This window comes from Gopherus evgoodei, chromosome 1 (assembly GCF_007399415.2).
Source record: "Gopherus evgoodei ecotype Sinaloan lineage chromosome 1, rGopEvg1_v1.p, whole genome shotgun sequence".
Taxonomy (NCBI): domain Eukaryota; kingdom Metazoa; phylum Chordata; order Testudines; family Testudinidae; genus Gopherus; species Gopherus evgoodei.
This window is the reverse complement of record NC_044322.1, coordinates 266,556,257-266,568,748: the sequence shown is the minus strand read 5'-3', so window position 1 is coordinate 266,568,748 and position 12,492 is coordinate 266,556,257. Positions and strand designations below refer to the sequence as shown.

The 12,492-nt window shown below is 44.3% G+C and overlaps 1 protein-coding gene across 1 annotated transcript in view; it reads right to left on the bottom strand.

The window, feature by feature from the left end:
* Positions 1-2,665: 2,665 nt before the first annotated feature.
* LOC115644789 (collagen alpha-1(X) chain-like) overlaps positions 2,666-12,492 on the bottom strand; it is a 45,263-nt gene continuing 35,436 nt past the window's right edge. Inside the window, 3 exon segments of the mRNA XM_030549268.1 lie at positions 2,666-3,843; positions 5,240-5,366; positions 5,368-5,411. Of these exon segments, the coding sequence (XP_030405128.1) occupies positions 3,341-3,843; positions 5,240-5,366; positions 5,368-5,411 (674 nt within the window). The 3' untranslated portion in view covers positions 2,666-3,340.

The window sequence follows — 12,492 nt, the reverse complement described above, 5'->3', positions numbered from 1 at the left end:
CAGCTGTAAAAGTTTTGGTTTAAGTGACTTGCCCAGAATCATGCAGGAACTCTGTGACAGAGACAGGAATAGACTCCAGTTATTCAGGGCAATGTTCAATTACCTTAAATATGAGAACAAACATTCTCTTCCTATAAGCCTCTGCCTCATGCACTACACACCTTCCTACTTCTGCACAAATGAGGCAAAGGTCCTACAGCTTTGTTCCGTACACAACCCTGTTTCATCGCCACAACACTGCCCATCCTGTGCACTGAATGAGGCAGAGGTCCTGTGGAAAAAATAATATATGATCGCGTAATTTAGGACTGTGTAATAATGCATGTATGCACACAATGGGTCCAAATTAATATTGCAGCAGCCCATCGTTCTGGCATTTCTTAACTTTTGAGTGCTTGACTTTGCAGCCTTATCATGTAATTCGTTGCGTGTAATTTCCTATGTTTTTAAAAAGGAACACTGAAAAAAAACCAGAAGTTCTATCATGTGGCAACATATTGATACCCACAGGTTGGACACTTTAAATCCACCACACAGAGCTCTGCCACTTGAGCTAATGGAGTAACTGATAGCAGTAGCAGGTTATTACCCTTTGTGTGGACCAACACTAAAGGAGGATGAGACGCTTTGCTAGAGGGGTTCACATATATTTGCTGAAAGGAGAGGAATTGTGAGAGTTAGAAATCTTTGGTTCCATTCCATCCTTTGGTGGGAGTGTGCTGTAGTGCGCACAGACTCTTCTACCCATTTGACCTTTTCTGCCCCCGTCTCCTCCAACTTGTCCCAGTCCCAGTTTCCTTGCCCAGCAAGTCCTAGTCTTCCTCTACTGAGTCCCCATCCCAGTCTCTCCCCACAATTCTAAATCCTACTCTCTTTGCCCGTCCAGTCCTATTTCTCACATTATCTGGCTCTTTTTGTCCCCAGTCTTCTCACCCAGCCAGACCCAATCTCATTCTCCTAGCTTCTCATCCAATCTCTCTCCCCACACCCCTACAGTTTACAGTAACCCCCCCCCATGCCCATGTTCCCCATCTCCACTGACTCCCACTCTCCCTCCCAGAGCTCTCATTGGGACCAGCCCCCCTAGCTTCTCTTCCCAGTTTCTTTGTTCGACTATCCCAGTTCTCCTCCCTCATCTTTGCTTCTCATCAGATATGTCTCCCTCCCAGTCTCTTTCCCTGCCTTACTGGCTCCCACTCCCAATGTCCCCCTTTGTGGTCTACATCTGTTCTTGGCCCCCCCTCCATTTCTTTCCCAGTTCCCAGTCTCCCTCACAACACCCAGTCCCAGTTTCCCTCTTGCCCTCCCTCCCCCCTGCTAGCCTCCAGTCTCAGTCTTTCCCTCATGTTCCTTGCCCAAATCTACTTTCCTCTGTCCCAACTCCTAGTTCCAGCTCTTGTCCCCTCTGCCTTCATGTCAGTCAGCTTCCTCCTCCACATTGCTTGGGTGTCAATGAGGTGGCATTGAGAGATCAGGAGAGGAACAGGGTGCCTCTTGTCAATTCCAGGTATCTAGTCCACAGCAGCTGGGAACTGCAACTGTGAGAAAAGTCCTGCTCAGTGTGGATGGTGTGATGGATTTGGTCACAGAGACCCCCTTGGGACTGTAACTTGATGTGCTCAGATTACCTCTGAGCTCGTTTTCCCTGCCAGCTTGGGACTCCAGAACCCTGCCTTGCTGAGCCAGACACACAAGCCTGCTGCAACATAGACTCAGGGTCTGAACTACACTCCTAAAGCTGTAGGTTTTAACTGAAAACCACTCAGCAGGTTACCTATCTCCAGCACCCAGACACCCAGCTCCCTATGGGATCCAAAACCCAAATAAAATCCATTTTACTCTGTATAAAAGCTTATACAGGGTAAACTTATAAATTGTTCGCCCTCTTTAACACTGATAGAGAGAGATGTACAACTGTTTGCTCCTCCAGGTATTAATCACTTACTCTGGGTTTACAAATAAACAAAAGTGATTTTATTAAGTATAAAAAGTCAGATTTAAGAGGCGTTAAGGTTCAAAGTAATAACAGACAGAACAAAGTAAGTCATCCAGCAAAATAAAGCAAAAACACACAAGTCTAAGCCTAATACATTAAAAAACTTATTACAGGTAAATCTCACCCTTAGAGATGTTCCAATAAGCTTCTTCCACAGACTAGACTCCTTCCTTGTCTGGGTCCAATCCTTTCTCCTGGTACAGTCCTCGTTAGTTCCAGCAGGAATCTTAGATGAAAGGCAAGGGCTTTCTCATGACTGGGAGCCTCTTTGTTCTCTTCCACCACCTTTTATATCTTTGGCACAAGGCGGGAATATTTTGTCTCTCTGGATTCCCACCCCTCCTTCTAAATGGAAAAGCACTGAGTTTAAGATGGATTCCAGTATCAGGTGACATGTTCGCATGTCCTTTGAGACACCCTCCATTCTTCCATGGCTGGTCTGCACATATACTGGAACGCTTGCAGATAAATAAACTATTTACAACCAATCATCCTAGTCAATGGGAGCCATCAAGATTCTAAACCACCATTAATGGCCCACACTTTGCATAATTACAATAGAATCTCAGAGGTATACTTCATATTCCTAGTTTCATACAAATAGAATGAACACATTCAGTAGATTATAAGCTCAGTAATTATACCTTACAAGAGACCTTTTGCACAAAGCATATTTCAGTTACATCATATTCACACTTATAAACATATTTTTATAAAGCATATGGAGTGCAACGTCACAGATGGAATCTTTGGGGAATTTAGCTGTGGAGTTCTAGGAAGTGTCTACTGAGCATGTGTGAACTGCAAATTTTCAAAGCCTTATAATGGGCTAAATTTGGGCAGATTTTCAAAGGGATGCCAACAGGAACATGCCTGAAACAAAGACCATTCGCTTGCCAAATATCAAGACCTTGCTCCAAAGTATGGAGGCATTTGAGATTCTCAAAAAAAAAAAAAAAAAAAAAAAAAAAGGCACCAGAGTTTTTTTAACACAGGCAAAATGTATTTTCCCTTCTACTCATTCTCAGAGTCAGCTAAAGTGTTTTGGCTGACATTTTCCAAAAACACTGAGCAAGAGTCAGACACCTGGCATAGAAATTTTCAGCCCAAACTTTTAAAGTTTGGGAAAGTTATAAACAACAGAAAACTGCGTCTTATAATGGGAAGTGTAGGGCAACCATAATAGTAGGCAGTGCTACCATAATAACAGATGCTGCTATAATAGGGTATCAGACCCTGACAAAACCTCCTGCCCACCTCACCCTACCTCACCCCTGGGTATACTTTCCTCATCTCTTAAATTCTGACACAATGGTGAGGCTAATTGAGAAGTTCTGTAGAAATTTAAATTTCAAATATCAAGTAACCCAAAAAGTAGCTTGTGTGTGTCGCTCCATTACTCTCCTGGTTCACTTCTAACCAGATCTTGTCACCCTTTTCCAGCTTAAGGACTGTACTCCCTGACATATTTTCATAAGAGTTTAGGGTGGTCTGATATGATCCTATCACTGCCTGGCTGTTTTTCATTAGCTGAATGATCGTGGTGTTCCGGTACAACTCCACATTGTAGCCAAAGTAATAAACTCCAGGTATTTGGCAAGTGAAAATTCCTGTGGCCTTATCAAAATGTTGCTGATCATTGTATAAAATTTGATGAAATATAATGGGCTGTTTAGGAGCTGGATAGTTTTTGGCGAGTTTCATGGCAAAGGCAGATTTCTGACGCGGTGAGCATTCTCCCGGGCTTCCTTGTGGGCCAGTGGGACCTGGTTTTCCGCTTTCACCCTTTGGTCCCATTGGACCTAGTTTTCCTGGAGGGCCCTGTGGCCCACGCGTTCCTGTGGAACCTGAAAAGGATTACAAAAGAATGAGCTAGAAGCAGATACTTTTCCATTTGTTCTCATCCTGCTCAAATGTGACTCATTTAAAATCCCAAAAAACTTCTTTATTGACAATGTCTGCAGTGGGTCAGTTAGAGACACTGCCCACCAAGGTGGGATAAACTACAATTTAAAGCATTGCAAACTCCCTAAAGTAAGAGAAATATTCATTCTATACCCATAAACTCTGCTCGAAATAAAACACTTCAGCTTTAACTCCAGAGAAAACACTCTACTCTTAATTATTGTCCTCTAGAGTGAAAATGTTTGACTGACACACACTCCTTGTGGTTTATTCCTAATGCTCTGGTGTGTGCCTAAGTGTTTAGGCTCATGAAGCATTCTTAGGTGGGATGTACGTAAACAGGTGTGTATATGGATGAAGAGTGAGGAGAGCTCTGTCTTTAACACTTCTGCGGGTAGATGTTGTCCTCTCTCCGGTGTCTCAGAGCAAGGAGGCAATCATTTATCTAAAACAATGGAATTCATCCGGTGCTGAATGTAAGGCAGGGTCAGAGGGGAGGTGATTTGCACAGCCCGTATGCTGGAGCTGCTGGGGGCTGGATTTAGAGCTAGTCAAAAAATTATCATTTTTTTCTCCCCCGATAGAATTTTTTTTTGATAAAATAAACTTTCAACAACAAAACAAATTATTATTTTTTTGGAGGGGGAGGGGGAAATCGTAAACTTTGAAGAAAAAATTCACAGGGGAATTTTCCCCCCCAACCAGTTCTATTCCCTGTTTTGTGCCCCCTTAAAGCTTCTATGGCATTGCAAAAGTGAGGAATCACCGGAGGACAGCAATACCCTGGCTCCATCCTTAATATGACCCCTTATATCCTCCGAAATGCCTGAAACATGTATGCGTGGGCACCCAACGCCCCCACCACTACTGCCTGAGAATGCTTCAGGAGCCTAAACACTAAGACTAACCCAGAGCATTAGGCATAAAAAACCACCAGGAGAGTGTGGCAAACATTTTCACTCCCTTGGGAGGCCATTAAGGTGGGTTGAGAAGTGAGTTGTTTTTTTTCACTTGCCAAAAACCCAGTTCAGGATTCTGTATTTCACTGCAAGGCCTTTCCATGATGAAACCATTCCTAGCTGGTGTTATCCAAATGTTTCTTACTGCATTTCTCGGCTGTACATCTGGTGTCTAATATATACACATACCATATTCCTACCTTCAGAAAGGGCAAATCTCTGATGTTAGGATCATAATTCTATCACTAAGTAACTGTTGCTATGAAATGTTTCTGGTTGTTCCAAATATGCAATGTACTGAATTCTGAATAAGAAACTGGTGAAATGGTGCTATCAAAAGTTGGTATAGCGTGAAATGATTCATTTAAATATGACTTACCTGGTTCCCCTCTGAGTCCCTTCTCCCCTTTCTCCCCATTGAGCCCATTGTGCCCATTATGACCAGGAACTCCATTGTTCCCAGGAGGACCTTGGGGTCCTGGGAGACATGGAGCAAGAGGGTTTTTTTTCCTGTACTGCCACAGTGACGGAAACAGCTAAAATCCAGACCCCTGGGAGCAGGAGAAAAGGGAAAGCCATTCATTAGAGTTTGCTAACAGTGGTTTTCTACAAGCAAAATACAAAAACAGCCATATAGATTGGGGTTCCTGGATGTGAACTGTGCAGTACTTCTCAGCCTACCACTACTCAAATCATCATTAATCACGTTTATTATGGTAGTACCTAAGGGACACCCAAGATCAGGGCCCTATTGTGCTAGGCATTCTACAAACACAGGGCAATAGGCCCCAGAGATCTTAAAATGTGGGACAAAATCTTAAAATAAGGGTGCTCTTGTATCTCAGTACAAAGGATCTGGGGAGAGAGAAAGGAGGGGTGAGAGGCAGAGCAGAAGAAAGTTATATAACGGTAGCACTAGCATCTCTAGGCTCCCTAAAAGGTTTGGGTGCCCCCTTTCCACACTGGAGGTGTGAACTCCTGGCCCCACTGAAGTCAGTGGCAGAAATCTGATTGACTGTGTTGCGGCTGGGATTTCACCCCAGATGTCTGACCTAACACAGTTGTACAGCGAGGAACAAACGTTGCACCCTTTCAAAGAATATTGCAGTTGCTACTGAGCTGTTCATGATCTCAGAGCCACTGTTCCTGCCTCAGGACTGAAGCCTGCAGAATGCCTTTGGAGCCTGCCTTGGTGCAGTGCACAGCCTTCCCCACGCAAAGCCACCCTTTCCAGTGCTGGGATGTTAACAGCCACGATTAAGCCCACTGTATTAATTAGGAGTGTAGGGCCTGATTGCCCTCTCTAGTCTAATTATACACTGGGAGAGCTCCGCTGATGCCCAGAGTTACTCCTGATTTTTCCCCAGCATGAGAGGAGACTCAAGCCGTGTATCTCCACAAGAACGAAACCCACCTGATAAAAACATGCTGTGAGGTTTCTTTTCTTTCCCGTGACGTCCAGGCAGCTGGGAAACAAACTCCTTTGAGAACCTGTTTCCTGAATCACTGTATTCTGCTCCTCACCCTTCTGCTTTGGACCCTCAAAGACACAGCTATGACTAAACCGCTTCCCTTATCTCTGCTTTGTACACAGATGACCTGCTGTGACCCTGCCTGTTCTAGTACTGACACTCCTCCAACCAACAGGATACATTCCCTGCTTGCTTTCTGTTTTCTCATTGTGATCTCGGGATGTACTGTTGTAAGTCTGCTCTGTTCCACTCTCCTAGTTGCTGTATCTTTTGAAATAACAGTAATGAAAAATAACAGGCTATATCTAACACGAACATTACTGACTACTCTAATTGCTGTATTTGGGTATTGAGCCAAATTCAGCCCTGCTATAATTCCACTGCTGTTAAGACAGTTAAACTAAGGGTCAATTTGGCTCATTTCCTTATTTGTTCTGCCAACTATCGCTGTGGGACATGCTCTGGCAGGCTGAATGTGGAACAAAGGGACTATAAGGAAAAAAACAGGTTGGTTTAGCCAACTAGAGAATAGACTATTGTTTAGGAATGCAGAGGCCTGGGTTTACATCAGTATACAGGCCTGTTTGACCAGCTGTCTTTATTAAATTTCCTGCAAGGGGAATAGTTATGTATAAGAAAAAGTGTTGTTGAGACTTCGGGCAAATCTACATTGCAATCGGAGCTGTGACCGAGGATTGTGTCGAGATACTCAAGCTAGCTTTGATCTAGTTAGCAAGAGCAGAAAAGCTGTGGCAGCATGGGCTGCAGCTTGGGTTAGCTGCTCAAGTACAAGCCTACCAGCGAGCGCAAGAATGTGCTTGGGTGGCTAGCCCGCATGTTGCTGTGGCTTTGCTATTATTGTTACTTGAGCTAGTTAGATTAAAACTCTCTATGGTAGGGCCATACCTACTGCAGTTGCACCTCTGATTGCATCCGTTGCCCTGTCACGAAGCACTCCTATGGATTTCCTTAATGGTGCTCAGCTTTTATTAATGCTTCGGAAACACCACATGTAAATATTGGCCGAGCCTACAGGAAGCATCCTTTAATACTACGACTACTTAACTCTTATATAGAGGATTGAGCAGTAGATACAAGTATGTAGGAGGTAGCTCAGAGATCAGAAAGGCATCTTCCACTCAGACCTGCATATACACCCACACATTCTGTGTAGTCAGTGAGCTGAAGGCTGCTGCTCAACGAGTTCAATTTTACATAATTGGAGACAGCGGGTACCAGCCTAACTTATGACAGGGGAATTAACCTGTGTAACTGACCCAGAACAAGTGACTGAGGCCAGAAAATGAAGTCCCAGTGTCTTACCAACACACCAGAGTGTCACGCATCTATTATAATGCTGTGGTGTTGTTATTGTTAACCTACTGGGACTGGTCAATTTCTTTGCGCTTGGGGAGGCCACTAAGGGACAGTATTGGATTGAAGAGAGCAGCAAGTCCCAAATGGTGTTACTTCCCCCTGCAGAAAACCCCCTTCCTCCTACTGTGCCATGTTGACCTTGGGAGACCCCAGTGCCAACCAGCAGAGGACTCCTCATACTGTAACTCCCATCAGGCCTGACACAGTCATTGCCACAACACACTGTTCTCATAATATGTATCTCAAAGGCATCATGTAAAGTATCATAGATAAACTGGTGACACACTGATCCCCCAAATCATTGTGTGATGTACATATGGATGGTGTACAAACAGTTATAGATGTGTGCTGGAAATATGTTTTTAAAATGTGTTCAGCCTGTCCTAGACAAAGGAATGTGTATTTACTAGGGCGGTCAAGTGATTAAAAAAATTAATTGTGCTATTAAACAATACCATTTCTTTAAATATTTTGGATGTTTTTTACATTTTCAAATATATTGATTTCAATTAAAATACAGAATACAAAGTGTACAGTGCTCACTTTATATTATTATTTTTATTACACATGTGAGCTGTAAAAATGATAAATAAAAGAAATATTTTTCAATTCACCTCGTACAACAGGTATGCATTTTTAGGGAGCCTACTTGTGTAGGGAGGAGATGGGCTGGCAAAGCAAAGATGCCAGCCTTTTGGGACAGAAGCCTTTTTTAGTTCCCATTGTGGAGTGGGAGGGAGCCTCATTAGCGAGACAGAAGGGAGCAGGAACTGTCAGAGTGGTGAGTTCCTGCTGATGTTACAGCCAAAGGAGAGACACCAGATCTAAGCTGACTCAGCTCTTGCCCCTCAGGTTGAGTATGCTTTTTAACTGACAGGCTTTGGCTGCTTGAGCTTTCTGAAGGAAAAACCAGTGCTACATAGACTTCCTCTTAATAAACCTATCAAGGCATATTCTTGATGTATCATCCGTATTTTGTGCATAAGATACTGTCAAGGGTGTTAAAATAGGTTGCCAATATGATCAGGAAGTCTATCCCACACATCCAGGTGACAAGCATTACTGTGTAAGCTTAAGTAAATGTTCTGACTACCACTGATAATGTAATGCAAGAAACTCTGACTTTGGAAACAAATTCCCTGAAACAGGTTCTTGGAACTCTACTGGCTGAACTAAGAATTTGGATTGTGGGTCATCAGCTCAGGGCTTATTAGGTCTTGGCTTGTTGCATCCTGGATTTCACAATCTGGGACACTGTTTTCTGAACTTGGGACCCAGTTCTCAGAGCCAAGATTTAAAAAATCAGTTGTCAGGATGCAGAACCTAGAATTCCAAACTTGAGACTTGGAACTTGGTTTTGAGATTTGGAATTTGGCTTTGGAGATTAGAATATGGAGCTCAGATTTCAGAACTATTCCTGAAGAACATGGGTTTTAGTTCTTGGCAGTCGGCTTTGGCAAGCCAGCACCTAGATTTTGGATCATAAGATTTTGTGTTTGGGATTCAACTCAATTTTCACACCTTTTAAAAAAAAATCAGACCATGCAGCACTATTTTCCCATTTCAAGGTCCATAATCCTAGTTTGAGAATGTTTGCTTTTGAATCTTGCTGTTTGGAATTTGGCCCTCAAATTGGTTTTCACAATTAGTTTTTCTGCAGTCATAACTATGGCTCAGATTCTCAGAGGTATTTAGGTTCCTAACTTCCATTGCTTTCAATGGTAGTCACATATCTAAATACCATTGAAGATCTGGGTAGGTGCTATCAAAACTCAGAAACCAGGTTTTGGATCTTCCATTTTGGGTTACAGATATCCTGAGTTTCTAATCTCATATTTGATTTTTGAGACTTGTTTTTCAAGATTTTCTTTTGGAACTGGGGACCTAGTTATTACAGCTCATTTTATGAGACTTAACAAATTCAGCCTGCTTTTTAGAACTAGGAAACTAGATTTTGATTTACAGAACCTAGTGTTCACAACCATGAGCTCTGCCTTTTACATCTCAAATTTTGTATTTTGGAACTCTGCTTTGAAAACTTGGCATTCAGAATTCTGCATTCAGAACCTGGTTGTGGCAACCTAGATTTTGGAACTGGAAACTCCATTTTTGATTATGGGAATCCAGATTTCCAGACCCATATTATGGTATTTGGAACTCTGATTCTGAAACTGTTTATTGACTAATATCTACTAAATACAGTTGAATCCTTTTGTTCAGTTAGCATTGCTGCTGTTTTTGGAGAATGTCTGACCTTCACATGACTTTTCCGTTACCTCGGTAGAAATTGCTCTGAGATGTATGCTAGGTTTTACCATCTGCCAGCTGGGCCCTAAGCAGTGTTCATCTACCCCCTTGCAAAGATCAACAGTTATTGGCTTGGATTTTTAGCTAGCATGAACTACTGGAGCTCCATTGCTATCAATGGAGCAATGCCAATTTATGCCAGCTGAGAATCTGGCTCATGGCCACCTATTTAGTACTTTGTAAAATAGATCTCTTTTTTTCAGAGAAGGAATTGACCTTCATGGGTTTTTTTTGGAATGGCTGCCTTTCTGTAAACCATGAAAACTATCACTATTGTAAAGTGTAATCCTCCCTGCCACCACTAGATGGTGTGTGCAGATCATTTATTCTAGGGCAGTGGTTCTCAAACTTTTTTTTCTCAGACCACTTGAAAATTGCTGAGGGTCTCGACTGACCAGTTAATGATCGTTCCAAATGTTGTTTGTACCATTAGCTAACTATTGTAATGTGATTTGGATAAAAGCGCTATTTAAAACAAAACTTTAATAATAAACATTTTTTGTTCTACAAAAACACCACACAACTCACATTTTAATACCAATAGTCTTACCTTTCTAATGAAATGGATGTGCCCTCTCTCCCCTACCACAACAGCCCCAAAACTGGGGCTGGGAAGGAGGGGAGAGTCTTTCTCTCTCTGCCCTGCCATGGCAACCCTCAAGCTGGGCTGGGAAGGAAGGCCATCTCTCCCCAGCAGCTGCAGTCCTGGAGCTGGGGAACGTTGCTTTTTTTCTCTGGCTGCTGCAGCCCTAAACGTCCCAGATTCTCCCCACTCACTCTTCTCATCCCCACTGCCCCCTTCAACCTACTCCCTATTCCCCCCAAGGCCACCACCTCACCTTACATGTATGTCTTCTCCAGGATCCAGGCACCTAATTAGTGGAGCCATACGGGTGGCCCTTCATTCTCTCATGTGCAGTCACCCAGGTGCGCACCTTAGAGGGAACTATCCGTGAACCACTTGAATGGAGCTCGAGGACCCTCGTGGCCCATGGATCACAGCAGGACCGTCCTTAGGCATAGGCAGAATAGGCAACTGCGTAGGGCCTCACACTGCCTGGGGGCACCACTCTCCAGGCAGCCCAGACAGTGTAGAAGCAGGGCTGCTGGGTCCTAGAGAGAGCCGAATGCAGCACAGTCTGAGGAATGGGATTGGCTGCTGGGGTCTCTGGGAAGGGGAGGGGGTGGGGGTTAGGAAAGGAGCTCACCTGTGAGTGTGACTCTTTCCCCCCGGCTGAGGGTGGGGCTCTGGAACCAGTATCCTTTGTTGTCTCCCATAACATCCATTCTTCTCCCCCCTGCCCCACGGAGCACCCCCTCCTTTCTCCCTCCTCCCCAGGAGCACCCCTCTCTCTCTCCTCCCTCCCCTCCGTCAGGGCTGTTGGGTGAAGTGCTGGGAGGGAGGGGAGGCTGGCTGGCTGCTTGCTGAGGAATGAAAGTGAAAGTAACTCACTTCCTGGGCAGGCAGCCAGAATTGGAATGTCACACAGGGGTTGGCTGGGATTAGCCAGATGTGTGAAAAATCAGGATAGGGGATTGGGGTAGGGTGAGCAGATATCCCTATTTTATAGGGACAGTCCCAATTTTGGGGTCTTTTTCTTATATAGGCTCCTTTTACCCCCCCACCCCCACCCATCCCTGTCCTGATTTTACACACTTTCTGTCTGGTCACTCTAGGGGGGTAACTGGTGCCTATATAAGACAAATCCCCAAATATCGGGACTGGCCCTATAAAATCGGGACATCTGGATCTGGCCACTCTAGCTGGGGAGCGCCTCTCCCCCAGGCTGGCAGCTGCACAGGGCAGGATGAGCTGCTGTGGCTCCATGGGTGCCCTGTCCCTGAGATCAGATGCTGTGCTAACTTCACCATGGTCCATAAGGCTGGTGGTGGTGCCCATTGGCGTGTGATTGGACCTGAGGGTTTGCTGCTGCTGTTGCCACTCTGCACCCCAAGAGGTGGATTTTGGGGTCCTGCAGTTTTCCACCTATCTCCTCCTCTACTGCAGCTGTTGGACCAGCGGGCTGGGGGGTGAGCCAAGCATGAAAGCAGTACTGTGTTGCCATTTAGATTGTCATTTAACAACTTTGTTTGCCAAAAATTCCTGCTAACAATCCTGAATCCAATTTCAATATTTTTTTTTAAAAAAATCAATATCTTAGCCAAAAACAGAAAATTAAGTTGTTGACAATTATTAGTGACAGGTTTGGTTTGAGGCAGGGAGTGGGCCAGTTTTCATCAGAGAAACAAAAAATGTTGACTGACTTTCCTATAGCCTGTTACTCCTGATAAGAGCCCTCCAACAACTGTAATATGCTCATCTCCTTACTAGTGTATAAAGCAGGGGTCGGCAACCTACGGCACACGTGTCAAAGGTGGCAGGTGAGCTGATTTTTGATGGTATGCAGCAGCAGGCTGAGTGGCTCAGCCCATCACTGCTCTGGGGTTCCGGCTGCTGCCCTATTGCCAGCTGGGA